The 24,048-nt window shown below is 38.5% G+C and overlaps 1 protein-coding gene across 3 annotated transcripts in view; it reads right to left on the reverse strand.

Annotated features, from left to right (window-relative positions):
• cntfr (ciliary neurotrophic factor receptor) overlaps nt 1-24,048 on the reverse strand; it is a 222,296-nt gene that overhangs the window by 94,592 nt on the left and 103,656 nt on the right. For all 3 annotated transcript variants that reach the window (XM_061062200.1, XM_061062199.1, XM_061062198.1), the window contains one exon: nt 6,574-6,807. In XM_061062200.1, coding sequence (XP_060918183.1) covers nt 6,574-6,766 — 193 coding nt within the window. In that variant the 5' untranslated portion in view covers nt 6,767-6,807. The remainder of the gene's footprint in view (nt 1-6,573; nt 6,808-24,048) is intronic.

The raw sequence follows: 24,048 nt of genomic DNA on the forward strand, positions 1-24,048 counted from the left end.
CAGTGAAGACTTGTGTTGTCATTTGTATACTTAAAAAAAAAAAAAAGCAGAGTTTACATAATGGCAATGCTCTGATCTGACAGCTCAGACAGGATCTGTTTACAAGAATGACTCCAAGCCAAACCTAGAATCCCCTTTCCTGTGTGATGACACATTGTACAAATTCATCACTAAACAGACACTTCTCTTGCTCACAATATAGCCTGAATGTTTTCTCTTTTATAAATATGTTTTACATGTCTAGTAACAGGAATGGGAGTCTTCTGTAAAGAGTCTGCTGATGGTCCAATGAACTATCTATCAAAAAATGTGGGAAGGAAAAAGTGTATCTTCTTGGCTCCTATTGGCCGGCATGCTGAGTGATTAGCTTATAGGTCAATACTTTACCATCCCATACCCTCATGAAATGAAAACCTACTTCCATTCTATGAAAGCCTCATTTCAGTCAAAAACCACTTAAGAATAAAAATCCAAGAATCACACAAACTAAATAAACCCTACGTGAAAAGGGAACGTGATACAATATATTTTAGAAATTGAAAGAGTTTATGGATGTTAAGAATTATCACAAGATTAGTCTCCTTAATTCCATTATCACTGGGACTTGTCCAACCTCAATTTCCCCTTTTTTTCCCATTTAATAACATTTTTTCTTTTTGTGTTTCTCATAAACTTAAAACAAACTCAAAACATGAAAGTTCTCTCGATTGTGGCAAACAATTAAAAAAACATTTATTTTCACCAAATTACTCAGAGGACACAAGAGTTTCACAACATTTAATCAAAATAAAATGCTGCTCTTGCGATTCTTTTTCTAGCAGGCTGACTTATAAGCTTTAACATAAAGCCCTTACAGCAGCTGCCATCAATAGTCGATCTTTTATTTGAAGGCATAAACTGTCAGATATGTCTTAACTCTGTGTCGTAACTAACTCCTGAAGTTATGAGTCTTGCAGGCTGACTGTGCGACGGGTCACTAGGGTTACTGGACGGATATATGAGCAGCTGTAGGTCATGTTGTGTTAGTTGTAAGGGTGAATAACTGGACGGATCTAGAACATCATGTATGATGCTATAAAGCGCCTAGCTGTCAGCCACTGAGGAGAGCAAAATAAAGGAGAATGGGCAAAACTATAAGGCCAGGGCAGCAATAACTTCACATTGTGTCAGTTAAGGAAACTAATATTGTATTTCACTAAAGAGCTTTGATATTTTATAATGACCTTTAGCTGTCCATATATATTTCACTTTCTTTATCAGTCTGCCACTTCCTATGTCCCTGTCAGACATCAACTCTATTTGAAGATAGTGTTAGAGGATGTCATTGAATAGTCTGGTGCTGGAGTATGTTATTAAGTGATTGTGTATGTACATGTCTGAGAAGATTGGCACTTTTTTAAAAAATATCTTGAGCAATGCATCTTCCATCATCTACGTCCATCCATTTAGGATCATCATTTTATTCAACGAGCCTTCATAAGTTCATACTTCATCATAGCTTTCACCTACAGTGACATAAAAGAAAGAGTAAGAGAAACAGACAACCCAGCGACACTACACACTCGTAAAAATAAAAGTCATACCCACCATAGAAATAGGAACAACTGTGGTCACTTCGGCTGCTATTATGTTGACACTATTCTGGGAAAAGCTCACAAAAGCTCCTTAAAATTGGCGTGAAGGTGGGGCAAACACACATACACTCAGACAGTTTTGGGGTCATAGTTTGACGTCCTGTGAACATACTGTAATTAAAAAAAAAAAAACAGTGTAAACACACTGCTAACTGATGCTGCAAGAAACTACCAGCCAAGGCACAAGAACCAAGAGAGAGTTCAGGGAGGGGTTAGCGTAGGATCCAAAGAAAACATTTTGAGAGATAAGACATGATGATGATGATGATGATGATGATGATGATGATGATGATGATGATGGGGACAGATACAGAGACAGAGGCAGGGAAGAATGGATGGGTGAAGAGAGGCGGGAAAAGGGGGGGGAAAGAAAGATGACAAGTTTGCAAAGTTTGAGGGAGAAACAAGACAAAGAGTGAGGGAGAAAAATGAAAAAGGCATAGACAGATGGCTCTGGGCTGTTCTCCTGATAACACTTCTATCTGTGTAAAACATAACAAGCCCCTGGTGTAAGTAATAAACACTACATAAAATCAAACTATCATCACGATGCTAATCAGAACAAGTGTATCCTGTTATGCTGTCATTAGTACTGTGTGATGGAAGTTAAAATTCAGAAAAAGAAATAGTGTGAAATACAAAGACGAGAGACAAAGAACAAAATAGAAATGTACAAAAATATCAGGCTGCATTTAGGGTGTGATAACTAATATAAAAGAAAAGAATGAAAGAAAAGAATGAGACTTAAACCCTGTGACACATTGATCCAGGAATAGTTCTACAACAAAGACTAGTCATTGTAACACTTTGATTTTTCAAACTGAGACAAAAGAAAGTGGCAAATTGAAGCCCCGTTGTGTGATTATAGAAAGCATGCCAGCAGGCATGACTTGAAACCCACATGTAACATGTCAAGCCAACAACTTCCTCGCAATTTCTGCAAAGCTGATGTTTGGAGTGGTGGTGGTTGAACAAAAGTTCAAGAATGCACTGCAAGCGAGCACACCACTTACTGTTTCTGTTATATGCTGAAACTTGAAGAGGGGTAAATGTAAAAGTTAAACTGATTGCTCTGCCATAATTCACTTTCATAGTTAATACTGACACCTGCTCTGACACAAGGAGGAGGCGGAGCTATTTTATCAGAGCGAAAGCTAGCTCTGCTCTGAGAGTCAGACACTAAGCCATTGTCTGTGACAAATATCACAGTGGCTGGGGTTCAGTTGGTAGAGTCGTCGTCTCTCAACCGGAAGGTCGAGGGTTCGATCCCCAGCTCCTGCAGCAACCCTGAATTGCTCCCACTGCTATGTCGGCGCATGAATGCTTATGAATGAGATTAGCTACTTCTGATGGTCTCACTACATAGCAACCAGTGCCATCAGTGTGTGAACGGATGACATGTGATGTAAACGTGCTTTGAGTAGTCAGAAGACTAGAAAAGCACTGTACAAGTTAAGGCCATTTACCATTCATTTGTGCTACTTTAACTTACCCTCCACTGTGGCTGCTAGGCTGCGCAATTGGCGGTGCCTACAATCAAACAACAAAAATCCATGTTGTGGCAGAAAGTTACACCGGTGCAGTTATTGATAATGGTTTACCCCCCCCCCCCCACCCCTTCTCTGTACATACAATGCAGCTAGGAGTCAACAAGAGGTTTACTGTCACAGCAGAGGGAGACTGATGCTGTTGTAAACGTTACACATATTGAAGATTTGGATCACAACATAGTCAGTTCATATGTAATTATTTAAACATGAATATTTCGTCTCATCCTTCATGTCAGGATTAGGTTATTAATACTATAATGATATCAGATCAGAATTCAAAAAATTGGATTGGTGCATCTTTGAAAAAGATGGGTTGACTGAATGTTGGGATTCTTTTGCTATATGATCACATTCGGCAAACACAAGTTGCTGTGCAACATAACACTCAGTATGTAGCAGCTTTCTTTTTTCTTTTTTTTAAGATTCATTTTTGGGCTTTTTGTGCCTTTATTGGAGAGATAGGACAGTGGATAGAGTCAGAAATCAGGGAGAGAGAGAGAGAGGTATGACATGTAGGAAAGGAGCCACAGGCTGGATTTGAACCTGGACGGCCCGCTTGGAAGACTACAGCCTCCATACATGGGGCATTTTTAAATCCTTTCTTCCCTGCACATCTTACATGTCATCAAATCACTTTTGGCTCAGCTACAGCTTTGAAACATGTCCCCCCTATCTGTGTTTTTAGGTTTAATACACATTCGCCAGGAGAAATAACAGCATCATTTCCCCCATTAAGACTCTGTACAAAAGGGCCAGAGAGACACAGCGAAAGAATATGATAGTACAAGTTTCTGCAGTTTGAAAGACAGAATTGAAGTCGATGTTTCCCCGGAGAGTGCCTTGTGTCATAAAATCACCAACTGTTATCGAGGTAATTATATTCACAACCAGGCTAAACCACAAAGGTATTCTTCTCACAAACATGTAATTGACCCCAAAAGAACAGTTACACAATGCAACTCTGTTTCTCTCTCTCTCTCTCTCTGTCTCTCTCTCTCTCATGCACACACTCACACTGTTCGAGACCACCAAAGTGTCATTATGAAAGAGAAATTAACATTGGTAAAAAAAAAAAAAACTAAAAAAAACATGCAGACAAATGCACGAGCTACAATACTGACATGTGGTTCCTTCATCACTTTCTGTACCTGCTTTACTCTCTCCCACATGCACACACACACACACACACATGCACACACACTATAGTGACATAATCTAAGATAACATAAAACTCTGATTAATGCGGTATTTTCGCAGCATTGAGTAATTCATCATTGGCGATATGATTAACCTAACTGTCACCCTCACATACAGTCTCATTCATCAAACATTTGCATGGAAATGTTACATTTAACATCAGCCTGAAATGTAATGGCCAGAGGTGGTTCCTTTGGCTTTCTTTCTGTTGACAAGTGGACGGGATTACAAGTGGTGGTTTTCTGTTAAACTGATGAGAATATACTGTATTAACCAATCTCGCTACACTTCTTTGCTTTTTTATTCACACCAACATTTTAAATGTATTTGTATAATGAAGTAATAACTCTTATAGTAAACAAATCTACTGTGGGGAATGTGCTAGAGAGATGAATGGCTACCATCTTCTACCTCTATTCCTCTAATGCTGCTTCTCTTTTAATCTTTAATCTTTATTATTTAGACCTAAGGCTTACTTGAACAGCTTGTGAAAGAAGCTCACATGTTTCCATGCCAGCAGTCTATCAAATCATGTCACTTTTGGCTCTGTTTTGAAGGGGCCTTCCATGACTGATGCCAAAGACATTTTCACTTCCACCTGCTAACCAGCTAGCAGCATGCAGTTCAATTTCTGCGGAAGTTTAATTTGTAATTTTATATATTGCTGTTACTTTGACTGCCAACAAACTGGAATGGACAGAGATGGAAAGTGATCACTACTGGCCAGAAACGTCACTTTGAAGTGACTCAATGCTGTCAATTAAAAATAGAACAGAAAGGGAGCTATCAATCTCAGAGCATTAACGCTGTATATTTATACAGCAAAATAATTTATTCAAATAATTTGAGGTTTGAATTAGAATATAACATGTGAATTTGAACACATATTAAAACTGGTTTAGCCTGTTGCCTATGTTGCTTACTGGACTTCAAATGGTCAAATCAGTCAACAAAATACTTAGTATAATGACATGTAGGCCTACTTGATGTTAAAGGTGTGACATTCACAATATCAAGTATTAATATAATAAATTAATACAATTAAACCTTTAATTAATGACCAATGAAGAATTATAATATTTAATTACTTTTGTTAATTTTGCTTTAAATGTGTATGAGTTTCTTGTCATTTACAAGTCTCATTCTACTTAAACACCACTATTATTCACCAGCCCAGTGTATAAAAACCTTTAACAGAATAAAGCACCTCAAAGCGGGCAATAGCCAAATCAAAGACTACAGTGACATGCCATTACATTTACACTCATTTAGCTTTTATATGATTATTTAAATGCAAAGCCATTACTGCTAAATGACCATGTTTCTTTTTGACAACTAATCATTCTCAATTATCAGCTGGCAAGCGGTCCTTCAATAACGGTTGCTGACATGAACATTTGTGTTTTATTTTTGTATTTAAAATGTGATTGAAAAATTAATTTAACTATTTCAACTTACCATAGAGTTATAATAGGAGTGGCTACAGTAATTGGTACTATTGTTATGTCAATATTTAAGATAGTATAAAATATTGTGACTTACTATTACAATTTCCAATTACATTATGCTCAAGCTATGCAAAACTATTTAAAAAAGACACTCCAAATGTATCATGCTTATGTTCAATGTAAAATACTCACCACTATATAACACTAGATATGAGACTTAACAAAAACATTTGTGTCATGTAATGTTCATTCTGTTAAAATAGTCACATTGGTTTCTTCAGGTGAGACATCAGCAAAGGCTTAAACCTGCTAAGAAAATTAATCTAATTGAAGTTACATCTTCTATTGTCCATAAAAGTGAAGGCATAAGTCCCCACTCCGTTCAATCTGAGCTCTGTGCAGGACATCCATGAAAGAGACATCAAATAATAATGAGCATAACATTGCCATTGTACTTGAAGTAACCACAATTAATAACTGCTGCAGGGCAAGTTTTGTGTTTTTGTGTGTTGCTTTTGTCTTTCTTTTTGCACATACGTACAAGCTAAGAATCCATAACATTTCTCATTATTAATACATTGGTTCCGTTCCTTTTGAGATGTAATTGCATTGTGGTCATTTCTATTCTGCCTTTTCCTTTTAGTCTTTACAGCTTTAATGACCCAGTTCCCCCTTTGGGATAATGAAAGATTCATCATGTCTTATTTGAAGTAATATTCGGCGGGCAATTGTCTGGCTACTTACTGCCGATGTGGAGGTAGATGGTGTCACGTCTCTCTCCGTGCGGGTTCTGAAAGCAGCTGTAGAGTCCGTTGTGGCCCAGATCCACCTCGTTCAGTGTCAATCTGGGACCCTCTAGACGGTGCTGGGCCTTCACATCTGTCCCATTCACCTTCCATGACACTGATGCGTCATTGTCCAGGGAACCGCACTGCATGGTGACATCACTGCCTATCCGCTCATACTGGTTCCTAGCAACTGGAGACAGACAGAGGCAAGGTGTTCAAGATATCTTAGGAGCTTACAACAAGTGAGACATCGGTGATTAAACTTCTGTCCTCTGTGCATTCAGCTCCTAGCAACTGGAAACAGACATTCATTCATATAAGCCTTATACAAAGTATTGTGTGTGGGACATTCCTGCATGTTAATTATAAGTGATACTGGTTGAAGAAATAACACTGGAGAAAGAAATAACACAAAAACTAACACAAGCTAAATGCAAAACATAACATATTTCCAATTTGGTCACAGGAAAATCATTTGACTAAACTGTGATGCTTTTATTCTTTTTGTATCTGTGAGCTGATACCAACACATGGCTTTTGTCACTGGGATAAGAACACGTTGTAGAGGTCATAACCCAGGGGACACAGGGCTATATGCAAGCTGAATGGGAATTTAAGCCAGGGTTAGTACTGGGCTCTGTTTGGAGGTCCCGTGGGCCCTGTCAGGACCACATGAGGTGAAGACCTCAGATTAACACTTAAACACTGAGGATCAACAGCAAAACAAAGAACAATGATAAAGTATTGATTTCCATCTCAGGAAAAGTCCTCATCTTGGTAGAAAAGAGAAGAAGAGAAAAAAGGCCTCCGTTGCCCTGGGATCAAATGCTGTCAAGTTCTTTGTCTTGATCTGATGTCTCCCTCCCTGTCTTTTCCTCTTGTCTTTGTCTCCTCCCTCCTTTCTTTCTTACTACAAAGCCTCACTTTGCTGATTTCCACTTTATCTAGCTTCCTTCTCTTGGTCTCCTTAGACAGGCTTTTTAATGCAGCTGATACAGATGTCAACCCTGTGTTTCATGTATATTTCATGTCCCATACCAGAGCCATCTATATTAAATAAGACAAGATTCCTCGCCCCATTAACCTGACAGTTTGTTCTCTCACTGTCTCCCTCTCTGTCTCTGCCTTCTTCACACTGCTCGTCTTCTTTTGTCACATGTCTCCCCCTCTGTCCATCCTGGTTGTAAGTAAGTAGTTGTCTCCAAGCCACAACTCCCAATTTCACCAAGTCCAAATAATGTTGTGCATATGCATGTTGGTGGCAAGATATGCCCGTCTCCTTTGATCTCCTCCTCCGTCAAGTTTCTTTGAACCAATGTGATTTTATTTACATAAAAAGTTATTTCAATCTTAGTGAAATATCGTGCAGTTTGACTTTGATGTTAGCTTTGATGATGCTGGAGCCCTTGTGCTTTATGTGACGAATAAGTGCAGAAAAGAAGAGAGAAGACATGAGAAACTTTGTTGCAGTATTCTTGCTATTATAAATCACTGAAAATCCATGCAGAGCTTTTGGAAAAAACATAATCCTGCAGGATGTAGTCATCATATATACCATTCCCATACATCATTTAAAACATTAATAAGTCAGAAAATGCACCTGTCTTTGTTTTTTAAACATCACTATGGAATTAAAGTAGGAGAGGGATTTCACAATGCAGGAAAAACATCTGACAAACATGCTCCCTGGAAGATTTTGCTAAAATGAAGCATTTCAGCTTCTCCCTGTGGATGACCTTGAGAGTCTCAACACAACACTCATTCTTTGACCTCCTCTTCAGCCCCTGTCGGCTTCCACATCCCATCCTTCTTATCTTCTCATGTTACATCACTCTCTCCTTTCTCTCTAGCTCTGCCCTTTTCCCATGGTGATTCATCTTTGCTCCTTGTCCTTCTCTCTGAATTCCATTTTCTGTCTTCTCCTAAAACTTCTTCCTCTCCATAGTGGTATCATCTACTCCTCTGTGCTTCTTTTATCGAGTGCTCTACTTTTAATACTATACAAAGTGTGCAAAATGAGCTAAGTGCTGTTAAAACCAATTATTTTTGATTCTGATAAGTTTAAAGAATTCAGATATTTAAATGATGTTTCACTAAGTGCAATGTGAAGACAGCTCTGCCCTTTGGAGACCAAACAGGTAAAGAACATGTGATGGAGTGACTTGTGAGTCTCTGCTGCTCATGTCACGGCCAAAGAAAATACTTTTTCACTAAAGGTATTAAAAATAAGTCATTTGTGCTGAGAAAGAAATAGCACCAATATTGCTGCTTGATGAAGCCGATCACACATCTTGGGACTTCAGGGACAACAGATGGAAATTAGCTAGTAAGCTAAATCTGGTACAAAGCATGTCTTCTCTTCTAAGACTAATGTTTTTGTTTTTTTTCCACTGTCCCTGGTTCAAATAAATAAACTTGCTTTTAGGGCCCCAACTGCAGGTGAAACCCACCATAACCACACTTTTAATAATCTATTTTGACTCAAACAGGCTACATTGTCTATTTTTAAATTGTACTTATTTGTTTGTTTCCATTCCACGAGAAAGCCAGATAATGGAGGTGTCATGGTCTAAGACTATTCCTCATCCTGACCAAACACATTTGAAATATCACTTGTGTAAATATTATTCAAACTTGTCCTGATGGTAGAACAGTTCCATGGAAAGCCCAGTGCTTTAGTTAGCCTCTAAATACTTTCTGACTTACACTGTCTGTGGCACTCAGCCCAAGCTCATTTATTTCAACTTGAAATGTAAACTTTAAAAAAACAGATCATAAATAGAAACTGCCATTTTCACAAAAAAAAAAAAAAAACAACAAATTTCCAAAAGCAGCTGTTGTTTACAAAGCATTATGGCCCAAAAAGGAAATATATTGTGAATTTTTTTCAAGACTACTTTCAGCTGTGGATTGATGCGATTTACCTCACGTATGTGTTTTCATGAATATTTGGACGATGAAGCTTTATGGCAAAGAGGGAATAAGCTTTCAGTGGCTGGACAGACACAACTTACAAGTAGCTAGGAGTCATTGTTAGTTTTGGTCTCTTCAAACGATTTGTTGATATGAACAAAACTAAATACTGAAAAGCCTTGGCTGACATTTGAGAAGGAATGTTAATGAAGCAGAACCCACAATAAGAACTTCAAGGCTCAGAGATGTGTGATGTGTGTTTCTGCTGCTGTTATCATTTGATATTACCTTTGTGTACCCTCTTGTCATTCTCAGTGTCAGTGTTTTCCTTATCTCGCTCTCTCTCTCCGCTCACCTTTACCACCACCCTCTCCGTCAATTTCTCCCCCTCTCACCTTGAAACTACTCACTCCTACTCTCTCTGAATTCTACTGAAGCTACAAGCATTCATCACTGGCGTATCACTGATCATAAGTATTCTGCTCACATGGCATACATGCATAATACACCTTATAGCAACAGTGGAAACTGAATCAGATACTCTTATGAGTACACTCATGTACTCACTTACACATGCTCTCACACCACTCTGCATAATGTCCTCATGCCTCATCACCATACAGACAAGCAGGCCTAATAACCATAATGACATTCAGCTCAAGTGCTATTGATCTCTTGGTAATACACAGTGTTCTAACACTACTTACAACGCCCTGTTATTCCCTACCTCAGAAAACTGAAAATCATCAGTGTCCTTCACAAACATTTCACTTCACTGCTTTTGCTTAATTTATTTGTGTTTATGCAAACTAAAAGGTCCCCTAAGGAGACAGGATGGCAACTAAGGGGAAATCATATAATGTATCAAATTCACATTCAAATTGTTCAGTGGGCAATTAAAAATTCATTCAAATAAGTTATTTAGAATCACAGTTTGTGCATTGGATAAAGAAGAGATTCAGTCACACCAGAGATAAATTCACTTTACACACAGAAGAAGGCGATGACTACATCGAGTACTATACACTGCTGCCACATAGATTTTTTTTAATTAATTAATGTAAACCCAATCTGAGTTACTGAGGTGCTTCAGAGTCTTTTGACCAAGCATTTTTTTTTTTTAACCCTTAAGCCAAATAAATCGATACACCATTATTTTTTTAGACCTCTACGTCCTCAGAAAAGTTTTTATATGCGATTTATAATGTAATTATGACTAATTGGATGTTTGCAGTGGTCACCTGCTCATCACTTTTCTAATTAATTTGAACTAAACACTGATTAATCTAGAAATGAAATCAGGAATAATATTATGTTTCAGGGAAGTTGACTCAGAAGGTTCAGGTCAGGTGGAATGCTTTGCCAGTGAGTCTCACTCCAGAGAGTAACAACGATCAGTTTAAAATGTTGTTAAAACAGTATCTTGGAGTTTGTAATTAACCATTATGAAACATTAACTCTGAGTGTGGAATAAGGTGTAAATATGCCTGTTTGGTTTCTTGGAATTAATGTCTGTAAAAAGGATGGTTAGAGATTTAGTTATAAAGGTCATTCAGACGATGATTTATGTTTATCAAAATGTATAAATATACAGTAGGTGAATTTGGATATTATCTGATTTGTATGAAGGAAAATGTGAGGCAGATGATGTTTGTGTTGTTCTTCAGAAGGTCTGTTAAATGGATGGCCATTGATTGATTTTATTTCTCTCTAATTCTACTAGAGGAGCTGGTCTTGCTGTTTGTCTTTGTTTGTTTGTTTGTTATATTGTTCGGTGTATAAGTGTGTATGAATGGATGTGTATTGGACCCCAGGAAGAATAGCTGATGTGTATGCTGATGCTAATGGGGATCCTAATAAAGACTAAAGAATAACAGGGGGAAGATGAAGCCCAGTTGTCATTGGGTGAGAGGCAAGGGCTGACATATAGAGACAGAAAATCAGCCACACTCCCATTCACACCTATGGGCAATGAGTCACCAATTAACCTAATGAGCATGTCTTTGGACTGTGAGAGGAAGCCGGAGTACCCACATGCACGGGGAGAACATGCAAACTCCACACAGAGAGGCTCCTGTCCAACGGGGATTCAAACCTGGAACCTCCTCGCTATGAAACAACCGCGTTAATCGCTGCACCACCTCCAGATTCAAAGAATAAGAAATTCCTGACAATTATTTGATGTTTTAGGCCTTACAGGGTTAATAAAATATGGTTACTTTGGAAAAAGCAAACGATTTTTTCTCCAATCCAGAATATTGTACTTTTTATTCTTCATTGTACTCCACTGGGCACTGAGGGTATCGTGCTGCACGTGATGTTTTCCTCCACTGCGGAACCATTCAGAGAAAACGTAATGTCATTCTGTGAGGTCAGTGAGGCTAAGACCATGGGACATAACAAGCGCACATCTTTGTCCAGGAGCTATTTAAAGAATAATGTAGATGCGCACATCCACACAATCCCACGGGCAATGAACTGCATATATGGCTCCATGGGCTGTTTACTAAACTGACATAAGTGATGAGCCACAAACCCACAACACAACACACAAGCTTCTGTGCACATCTACACAAGGATGCATAAACATAGCAAAACTCATGGGGATAAATGTTAAGAAGTATGTTTTAATGTCAGTTACATACTGTATGTGCACTGACTGACGTACACATACACACAAAATCACATACAAATATATAGTGCACAAAAAAGGATAAAGAAAGATAGAAACAGAAGAAAAGAAACACATATAAAAGTGAGAGGAACCTTTTAGACTAATGGTTTGAAACAAAGACACAGACTGTGAAAGGTAATCTGGAATAATAGATAATGCGTTTACTGAATTAATGTCTTCATTCTTTTAATTAACAGAAATTCAACCACAAAAAATAAATAGCAGAAGTTAAACCCAGATTCAACATCTAAACATGTAACTTAAACCCATTCTTCCAGACATTCACACAGACTCAGGCATTCATTCACTGATATGAATCATACAACTACACGATCCATAAAGCAAACACAAACATAAGATAACAGTGTGAGCCAGTGTGTGCAAGCTTTTCATTTTCAGGATATTTGCCTTGTGTGCCCATGTCGTGTGCATCTGACTTCTTTTGTCTGAGTGTGCATGGATGTGTTTTTCAAATGTGTGTCTTGTGTGAGTAACCAGCACTAAGTTATGATCTTTGCACAGCAGCAGTGTGGAATTAAAATATTCAGCGATGGCATTATAATACACCATCTGAAACTGTTCTACTTCCTGTGTCTGTGTGTCTGTGACATTGTGTGTTTGTGTGTCTGTGTGTTCTACGTGTGTTGTAGCCCTTCATTGGCATGTGTATGTCAGACTGTGTCACCTTCCAGCCTGGTTGTAACTCAGTGGCACATCAGTGAATCTCATTTGTATTCCAGAGGGGAATTGTGCCTTTTGAAAGTCCAACAGAGAAATATCAGATTTGCTGACACACACAGATAGAGTCTGGGAGAATTATCAGTTTAGGTTGAGAAGATCACATTTTTTTTGACTTGGTGGTCTTTCTTGCTGATGTTGCCTTGGTGAAATTACCTGATAGAAAGAAATAAAAAGCACATAACTGCATGGTCAGGGATTGGTAGAGCCGTGTTTATGGATAAACTTTCCCTTTCTTTCTTTCTTTTTCTTAATCCAAAAAAAAAATTTGACAGCCTAAATTTGATCCATGAACATTTGAATGAAACAAAGGGCTATGACCCAGTGCCGTTTTTCAGAGCTATCCAAAACTGTTCATTAAGCGTATACATATACGTAAATACAAAGAGCAGCACTGGCCGTCGTCATCCTGTATATGTGCTTGTTTTTAATGATGACATTAGCAGAGTCTTTGAACTCTTTTATCGGATAATCGTCTTGATTTGTATTCTTTGGCTTTGCCACACACTAGTGATGCATACCTAATGTATGGCCATTGATTGGTGTTAATGTCAAAAACGTTTGGTCAAATGTAAATTACCTGAAACATAAGGAAGTGGAAACATAAAGCGAATTATGAGTTTTCTTGAAACTTGCAGCCAGCAACATGTCCATGACCCAAACAATTGAAAAGCTCTGTGAGGAATCTATCATTATACAACTCAACATAAACACCATCATGAAATGGCTGATACTTGTGTCCACTGACAGAGCTGCTTAAACAGATGATATACTCAGGAATACAATGGCTGACAAATGACTGATTGGGATTCCTCTGATGAACATCAATCATAGTTGAATTCATGTGGATACTGTTTTGAAAGAGTTTGATTAATAGGAAGACACATTCACTTCAAACAGGTAGGACAACTATAAAGTCTGACTAGACTTTCATGTTGTTGAAAACATTGGAATGGACAATTTCTCTCTCTCTTTCATTTGCTCACACACTAGATCAGGTAGCCATGCTTAGGAATCTACATGTAGGTGGATGCTTCCTGTACTTGTAATATAAAGTACAATCCTGCCAGTGCTACTGTATAAAAGTTTTTTTTATAGAAATGGAATGATAAGGGACTAAATCAAACATTTGGAAGTGCTGCAGCTAGGTTAAAGTTCAGATATTTAGTTAGCATGGCTAAACTAAACAGAAGAGACAAATAATTTATGGGATCCCATGCGGATTATTCACGTCTGATTGGACTCTTGCTCAGGGCCTCAGTTTCTCCACTTCCCCTGCAGGTTTGGCCTTCACTTGTCTTTTCCTTTCCTTGTTAGCACAGACATTCATACACTGGTATCTTGTCTACAATTACTTCATATCATCGCCCAGCAAAAGCCATCCATATTTATTAATTCTGTGCAAATGAGGCTCAGTCTCTTCACCAGCTCAAAATGTTATTTTTCTCCAATTTGAATAGCAACGCTGCAGAGCTGAATGATACAAAAATACTGGCAAAGGCAGAAGGTTAGGCATTAATGATGTAGTTCGAAATGTTGACCAGAGAGATGCCGAAGAAAAAAAATTACTACTTTTCTTATTTTTTCTTATTGCTGTGCTTTATATATTTCATATTCTTAACAACAAATGGTCAGCTTCTGTGACGCTAATCGGGATTTTTCTCTGTTTTCTGACTTTAGAGTCACTAGAGGATTCATCGGTTAAATAAAATATTACAAAGTGATGAATGAAAATAATTATTGCTTGCAGCCCTAATAATGAATGTTCACATTAGTATCTGACATTTTAATGCACTGAACAGTGGAGGTTATAATGTGTGCATATATTAGGATTGGCACATGATAACTCACACAGGTACTTCTATCCCCTCCTGTGTTATAATATATTTATTTTAACAGCCAGATAGATTTTCTTGCCTCAGTCAGCATTTGGCAGAGCTGGTTAGGCAGCTTCCTCAGATGTTTCTGTGAGGTACGAAACAGTAAAATGCTAAATCCCCCCAGTGATTTATAACACAGAGATCCGATTAACTGCAGTATGACATAATAAGCAATGCAATAAACTGCTGCTGGCGTTTACACGGTTAGTGCACACATTCATACACTGATACACTTTCTCAGTAGATCTGGGACCACGTGAAGTATATGCTCACAGGCACATTCATACAGGCCACACAGGCGCCAAAAAACAAACTTGGATGGAAGTATGCACGAACATACACAAGTCTGCACCAACCCCCACATGCTCTCACACACACACACTTCCTCTGCAAACATCTTGGAATTAAGTTATCACTTTATCCTCTCCTGTCTCTCTTTCCCACAGAGAGATTAACATTCACTCTCTCTCTGCATTTGCCTCTCCTTTCATGTGAGCACTGAGGCAGCTGCAGCTGTGGATGTGTGTGTGTGTGTGTGTGTGTGTGTGTGTGTGTGTGTGATCTGTGCATGTTTGTGCATGAGTCAGGGCACCAACGCTCAAATAAATCAACTTCCTGTTTCCTGCCATCTTATCTCAGCCCCACAGCACATGTACAGTGTTGTGTGTTTGTGTGAGTGTGAGGATCATTTCCCTCATCATCTGGCTTGCGAACGCCACCGGAGAACACTGAAAGATTTGCAAGCGACGGGGTTAATTGATGCTTCACATTTTAGATGTCTATGTTCCGGGAGGAACATGGAAGCAAGGAAGATAAGAGGGAGTGTTAAAGGAGAGGAAGGAGTAGAGAAAGTGAGAGATGGAGTGGAAAGTTGAAGATGAGGGAGCAGCTAGAGGAAAGGGGGACAGTGCAGGAGGGAGGAAGAATTGTTGAGAGAGAGAGTAGGGCAGTTAATATTTTACAAGCCTGGATTAGAGGGGTCATGAAATGAGGAATGGAAGAAGGATTCCTGAGAGTCAGCTACAGGGAAAAGGAGTGAAAAGGAGTGGGACAGCTGGATAATAGTGCTTTGATCAGAAACATCTGTAGGTTTTGCTGCAGAGAGAGAGAGAGAGAGAGAGAGAGAGAGAGAGAGAGAGAGAGAGAGAGAGAGAGAGAGAGAGACATGAATCGACCTTGCTTTATCTTTATCTGTTTGTTTGGCAGGTTTTAGTCTGACTTGTAATCTATGTCCGACACCTTCATTTACTCTTTATCAGGCCAAAAGAACTATTTCAGGAGCATGCATTTGGTTTTGGATGTTTTAAACGATAAATCAGATTTATTGTTTTCCTTTTTATTAATGTAAAAATATTCCAAACTGGACTTTAAAAATTATGTTTCCAAGTGCAAGAAGAAACGTTTATCCTTCAACATACAGTAACTAACTCAAAAGAAAAGGAAATACAGAATGAAAAACAAAAAGCAAAACAGCACCAAGTCTTTTCATACCCTACTGTCACCTTGATACAATCATTATTTATCAAAATGATAGACTCACCTTTTTCCTCTTTTTAAAATCAAAACCAGGTAGACTGAGGTTTGCATAAAGCATGCACTATGAAGTGCAGCACTTGTGTATTGCTGCTGACCTTTTTCCCAAATGACACCGTAGGTTTTTTAATTGATTTCCCATCCAGGCGGCAGAAGTTTTTTTTTATTCTTTCCACTATGTTATGGGCGAAAAACTTGCAGAGACTTTAGTCATGCTTGACACTGGTAGTCCATCATGGAGCGAATTGCATACCCATTATTTTATCACATGAAGAATGCAGCAAACTAAAAGTCTAATTTACATTTTGTTGAGCCATCATGGCGTCTGTGATGTTGTCTCTGAGCAGACTGACTGTCTCAGCTCACAGCAGACTGTAATTGTTTGGTTTTTGGAGAAATGTTCGAGCCAAGGCATCAATCAGTATCCAGATATGATTATATATTACGACCCATAATTATGTTGGTGCGCCAGAATTGTTTTTATATATATGATAAAAGGTGCGCTATCTGTAACAGGACACATGGAATTAGATTGTTCTTATCAGTAATATACTGTGTATCTAATAAATATGTTTTCTGACTCCTCATGGCAAGACTGTATAATGAAGATAATCACACATAAGCCTGTAGAAACCTCCATGGCAGTCCTAATCTTATTGTTTAATAACATTGCTAACATCCCCCTAAGCCTTCCCAGAGAGCCAAACTCTGAAGGTCAGCGCTAATACCAGGCCGCTCATTTAGAAAACCACAAAGTGAGATAAAGCAGTTAAATCAAAAAGATAAAAAGAAGTAGAAATAGTAAAGGGAAATGGACGCTGCAAGAGGAAATAGAGAGAGACAATCAAAGAAATAACAAAGAGAGCAAGAAGGGCAAACAGAAATAGTGAAAGGCAAATGAGAAGGGTTGTGGAGGAAGTTAACAAGTGGAAAAGACGTGAAAAGATAAGTGGGTGAAATGGGAGATAGAGGAGGGATGGGTTTCAGAGGGTGAAATGAGAGGAGAGAGGGGGAGGGAAATTGCCACCTTAATTAATGGACTGTAATATATGACAATATTCCTGGGTTCCAAGATAATATCAGCAAAAATTACAGCCTTCATCACGGGCACACTGTGCAAATATACCGTGACCTTGAAAGAGGCTGTGAAGCGGCGAGCAAATTTGAAGAACTTGACAGGAACTAAACGTGTCTTGCCTGCGATAAAAAGTTATGATAGCTCCAATTATGAAAGAGGTAGATGAAAAAACGTCGAGCCCACCATCACTATGGTGAAAAATCCAGGCCAGCTAAATGTTCTGTTTAAGTGCTGTCATTTGGCATGCCAAGTTGAGTTGAATACATTTATGGCAGCTTTTTGTATTTATTTTTTTAACTAAAGTGATTTTCTTTGAAAGAGCCTGTGACATTTTTAAAAGGATGAAAGCTGATTTTGATTTATATCTATATAATGGATTAAGTTTTTCCATTAGTGTCCATTTGGTCAAATCTGAAGTTTGTCCTTATTCAATCATACAATAGTCACATAATTTGTTCTTATTTTGAATCATCAGTTTTGTTAAATGTGGTGTCTTAATCTACTATCAAGGTTGTTTGATGTCATGTAGATTGAACATTTGGGATAAAGAATTTGGGATGAGGGATGGGTGTCTTTTGCATAAACAAACAACCAATGTGCTGCCTATACTAATATCTGCTTAAGAGTCAGATCCAGGATTAAATTATGTTGATAACATATATCTCAAATAACAGAATTTAGAAACATTTATAATGTACACGATTCATTGTGGAGTAACATCCTATACCACAGGTATAAATGGTAATCTAGGATTAACAGAATACTAATGTAGGGGTGCAGTATAGCCTAAAGCAGTTATGTCGTGTTAAAGTTCTCATCACAGCGGCCAAGGGTTCAAATCTGACCTTTGCTGAATGTCATTCCGTACTCTCTCCTTCCAACATTTTCTGTCTCTTATAAGCTGTCCTATCCAATCATGGCAAAAAGGGCCGAAATATAACTTAAAAAATCATTCTAAATTAGTATTGAAATTGGTAAAATGAAGAGAAGCACACGTAAGAAAATAACCAATGTGTGTTTTTTAGCACATCTTTGCATGTGATTTCTGCCCTGCTGCTGAACTCCAATGAGCAGAAGCTGCCACGAGCCATCAATCACCCCACACTTGGAGCAGCAACCAGCCTGGCCTGCCAAGCTGTTGCTGTGGCAGCTAAATGGAGCGCAGGCACAACTCGACCACACAACAGTGGAGCTTCCAGCATTATTTTCATTGTTATTTGAGTCAGCGATCAAAGGACCACCATTCCAAGTGGGACTGGAGGCTATTTCCCTGTCGCTGCAGAGGTTCAGAGAAATTCAAGAATCATTTTGCCATGGCGGTGTGCTCCCAGTGTCGGCTATATGACTGTTTTCCAAGTACTGCTAGGTAGCAAGGGACCTGCACATGAGTAGCTCTGAAGCTGCAATCAATCATGTGTGACTGTGGAAATGTAACAGCCACACACAGACATTACACGCAGTCCATGTACACCAATGTGCAGAGAATCACATGCGCACACACACACATATACACACACTATACATTGCTTAGACGTGTGCATTTCCACCTGCTTTCCTTTTCTCTTGATTCAATATAAGTGCACTCAGACACACACAACAAGCAAGGTATGATGGGGAAAAAAGCTGCTGTCAGGTTCGGTGGCTGCAAAACACACTGTTGGATCTGCAATCCAAGCAGCTGAGACGGCACAGATTACTACACCCTCTTCCGAGCATCAGCTGCTATGAAGGACAGAAAAAAAAAAGGTGTTAGACAAACAACTTTAGAGAAGCCCAGCGGTGCACGCAAACAGATTTATCTGAACTGAAGCAGGGCCCGCAGGGTTGTTGCTTTGTCCTTGATACTAAAGTTTACTTACAGTTTCATGTTTGTCATTTGTCAGAGGAAGACTAATGATACTGAACTCAACAGTTGCCATATTAAAAATTAGCAGCGAGTAATTCTGCCTGTAAATCCACCCTCTTTTCCGGCAGCCATCAAGCTCACTTCAAAGAGCGACTTGACACAGAGTAAAGAGTACTCCTTCAACTCTTATTATGGGCCCAAAGGAATGTAGGTTAAGTAATGCAGCAGTTATAATGATCAGGAATAATGACTATTACTACAGCAATCAAAATATCAGATGAGATTCAGAGATTTATTTGTCTTATTGGATCACTTATGGAAAACACAATACAGTTTGATTGTTATAGAAATATGTTTTTGTTAAACATGCATGTGTGGATGAGTAATAGTGTGTGCTTTCTCAAGAATCTCACTAGCACAAGAGAAAGCAACACTTAGAAGTAGACATACTGTACAGCCCACATACAAAGCATGGACAGACATGTCACTGTAAACTGTTGTAGCTGTGTGTCTTTAAATACTGTATATGCAGCGTGTCCATGTGTGCATGACTTTGTGTTCATACTGTGTTTGCATATCTGTAAAAAGGAAACGTTGTTTTCTGTCTGGAAGTATGACAGCACACAAATATGCTAATGTAGAAATGTGCAAAGTTGTCCATAAGAGCACACATGACTACACACAGAAATACACCAACAGTAATGCATATATACACCTGCAGATGTTTTCGGTAAAAGGCATTTTGTCTGCTTTTACCTTGTCCCCAAGTGGGTTTGGATCATTGATCACAATCTCCTTACTCGACAAGGGAAATGGGGATGTGAAACATTTACATTTCATTTTCTTTATCAGGATATATGAGAGTTAATTAAAATATCTTCCTGATGCCCTAAAAATAAACCGTACAGAACATAGCCAGCAGCTTTGGTGAAACAGTGGAGAACAGATGGTCAATAACAAGCGGAAAGAACTAGCCAGTTCAGACACAGCCAGAATCAATAAACTTATTCCTTAATGTAGCAGAAGTCTGTTGTTTCTTCTTTCTATTTGTGTTACTTTCATTCTCTCTCTCTCTCTCTCTCTCTCTCTAAGGCAGGTGGTCCGGTACTGAAAATGTGTCACAGCCACCAAAGGTCTGTGCTGCTGTTTTGTTTTTATTGTTTTGGCTGTGATATGTAAGAGTTGAAAGAGCAGGGACACATTAGCACCACCACCATCATCTTCATTTTAATCAATGTGTCACACTTGTTAAAAGATCTCTTTTCCAAATTAACCTTCATTTGTATCTCTCTACAATACACAAACCTTACAAACACACACATGCGCACGCTAACACAAGACACACATACACATACACACAGACACACACATAGAGAGCGAGAGAGAGAAAGAGAGAGAGAGAGAGAGAGAGAGAGAGAGAATCAAAGGTCAGTCTTTTGCCACAGATTGAAACCACAAAAATGTCAAAGCTGTAACAACAGGACATCCGAATGGGGGAAATTAAGAGGCTTTGTTGGCGCTCAGAAAGAATGTCAAAACACATGTTAAAAATGAGATTATAAAGTGAGGGCTTTTTGAGTGAGACAGAAAGAGAAGGAAACAGAGTCAAAAGAAAAGTAAAGGATAAGTTGCCAAGGAGAGGAAGCTAGTAAAAAGGAAATGCAATGAACTGTGCATCCTATTCTATAAAGTTATTCCACTGCCTGTCAGCCCTGCAAACACGTGGCCATCAGCTGAACTGACATACAGTGTGCAGACCACATGTAGTTTTTTTTAATTTAAACATCAGAAAACATTATTTACACACAGGGGAAGATCAACAAAGAGAAATATGTTGTGCTTTGTCCACTGCTAATTTGCTCTAAGTAATATTAGTTTAGTTATATAGATACTTTATTAGTTAAGTTACAAAATGCATACAGTAGAACTTAAATTCAAATCCTTATTGTGTACAATGCTTAACCAATTACTGCTTCTTAAACCAAAGGAGCAAATGTCTACATTTGACAAAACTGCAATTTAATAATGTGATAATTATATTCAAGTTAATAAACAGCAAGTTGCATTTTAGAACTCAATCTGGATTTTCTGGTATTGCTCATTTGATCACTTCATTTTAAAGCCTGACCAGACTTTGCTTCCTTTAAAAACTGACCATATCTTCATCTTCATGTTTTGAAGCATATAGGATCACTGGATCATTCTTTAATACATTGAAAGACACTTACTTTGTGTGCAGTAACTTGAACAAATAAAAAACACATGTACACAGACTGACATACTAACAAAGGGTAAGTCAGTGGCCCCTCAGCACCAGCAATAAGTCTCTCTGACTTCTAGCTATAATGACATCCAGGTATGTTTGCTCTACATTTTCATGGCTCATCGCAGATTCAAAACAGAGTCTCTGCAAACAGGATGGTTGCATCTCCATGAGTGTGTGTGTGTGTATGTGTGTTTCTTACATGTAGTGAGGTAAGTACATGAAGATCAGCGTGTCATGTGCATGTTTGTTTGGCAGTATGTACATGTATGCAGCTTTGTCCATGTGTGCATAAGACATACTGTATATGATTGTTTCTCTATTACGTGTGAGCTCATGTACTGTAACTAAATGTGCATAGCTGTATCTGTGTGTGCATGTTTGTGTGTGTGTGTGTGTGTGCGTGTTTGCATGTGTGCGTGCAGAAACAATGTTGCCCACATGTGTAGACAGAGCCTTCACCTCGTCTTGTTGACATTCCAGTAGCTCGACCTCTCTGTCTGCTCCAAACTCTCTGCTCATTCAAAACAGACCTCCCCTTTCTACTTTCTCCCTCTCTCACACACACACACACACGCACACTCTGATACACATACACACTTTTAATACCTTTCTACCTTCTCATTGAAAACACAAGTCAGACATAAAGTGCACAAGTTTACTTTGTCCTCCATCTGTACAGTTGTGACTGTTAATCCATGATTAACATATCTGCTGCACTGTGTTTGGGTAACTGAGACTAAGTATGGGAATGATGTTTACTGTTATTATGTCAATTTCACTGTTGCCTTGAAACATTTTAAATTCACTTTCACAATCCAGTCTGAAAGCTCTAAGCAAAGCCTTAGTGCCTGTGCGGTTTTGGTCACTTCTGCTCTGTACTTTACCCTGCAGTCGTCCCTCTGACTCACAAACTAGCAGCCTCGCCTGAGGTCAAATTACTTCACACAGAAAAAAAAAAAATATATACTCACCTCTTACCTTACTAACACAAGTTGAGATGTCCCCAAAAAATGAGAACATGAGCATCACGCCATTCCAATAGGAAGCTACAGTATGTGTTGTTGTTGTGACCCTGGTGCTAAGCTCTGCAGTTTACCGTTCATTTACCAGTTTAAAGCTTAATCTTGTGCACATGGATTTTAAACTGCAAACACTATCAGCATGGGTATCTGGTTACTATAAATTAATCCACACATGCAAACCAATTAGTGACAATCTGTGACTATGGTCTAAAGATGATACAAGAAGTGATTTTGGCTGATCCGTTTCCATGTATTGGTAGTTATGGATAAATAAAACTGTCATACTTCTGATCATGACAGGTGGCCTTTAGGAATACTCTCACAAGACACTATTTTTCTCTCTCACAAAAGCAAGGCATGCCCATTCACCTGCTGCAAAGGGTTTGCACACTGCATCGTAATATTGACTGCATGAGCACACATGTTTCTATCCTGTAGCTGAAGACAGGAGCATTCATGTCTCCTGTGCTTGTTGAAGGATTTTTCCATTCTCCTGAGCATGCTTTACCTTTCCACTAACGGTGGGAATGCTATCGATTCAAGTTGAAATGAGAGTAATAAGGTTTCTACCATAAGAAATACAGAAGTGTAAAATACAAAACAACCTCAAAGTGAAGGGTCACAAGGTGGCATGGAAAATAATTAAGTAATTAGCAACATTAGAACACTAAAGATTAAAGCATTTTTATATGTGTTTCATTTTTCAACACTTTTTAAAATCAATACCTTTTTTACACTGTAGAATTAAATTGTGTGCACTGTGATGTTAAAGCTGCCAAATTCTTGTTTAACAATGGGCATTTAAAATACAACGTTCAAAATGTAGCTTTTTGAGTTGACAGAACCAACCACAAAACATTGATCATGGTTTGCTTTTGACAAATAAGACGTTAAAGCTGTGAATGAAAAGAGACAGGTGTGGCAGGTGTTAGCGTGTGATGCAATTGTGGTAGCAGGTTTGATGATTAAAACCCCAGTGGTCAAAGAGAGCTTATTGTTCTTCTGTTTAGAATCTGACTGACTATGTTTGTAGAAACAAATGAATGTATGAGCTGCTGCTGTTTGTGCACTAATTGCCTCAAAGTGGGCCACACTCTGAAGAGACAAAAGCTCTTACCTGTTGTGTAAACTGCATGTGTCCTGTTTCTATTATGTCCATTTCAGTTGAGTGAGGCAGTTAGCTTAGAGGACTTGATGAGTCAGAGGAGTCCCACAAAGATAATGCCGCTCAAAGTCAAGAAATTACACGTCAGAGCTGCAGCCTCTAAATGTCAATTTTTCCATATGAAAGCTGTGATCCACTGCCATAGCTGCTATTGTATCTGTTCTATTATTAAATTTCAGGAGGGTGTGAGAGTGTATAAAAGTCAGGGATTAAACCTGGGGCCTTTTTCATGAAGACCTCATGACCTTCTCAAAGAAGTGAATTTAATGTATGAGAGGGAAAGAAAAGCATGAAGAATGTTGGAAAGGGTGAAAGA

Source organism: Labrus mixtus, chromosome 17, assembly GCF_963584025.1.
Source record: "Labrus mixtus chromosome 17, fLabMix1.1, whole genome shotgun sequence".
Classification (NCBI taxonomy): domain Eukaryota; kingdom Metazoa; phylum Chordata; class Actinopteri; order Labriformes; family Labridae; genus Labrus; species Labrus mixtus.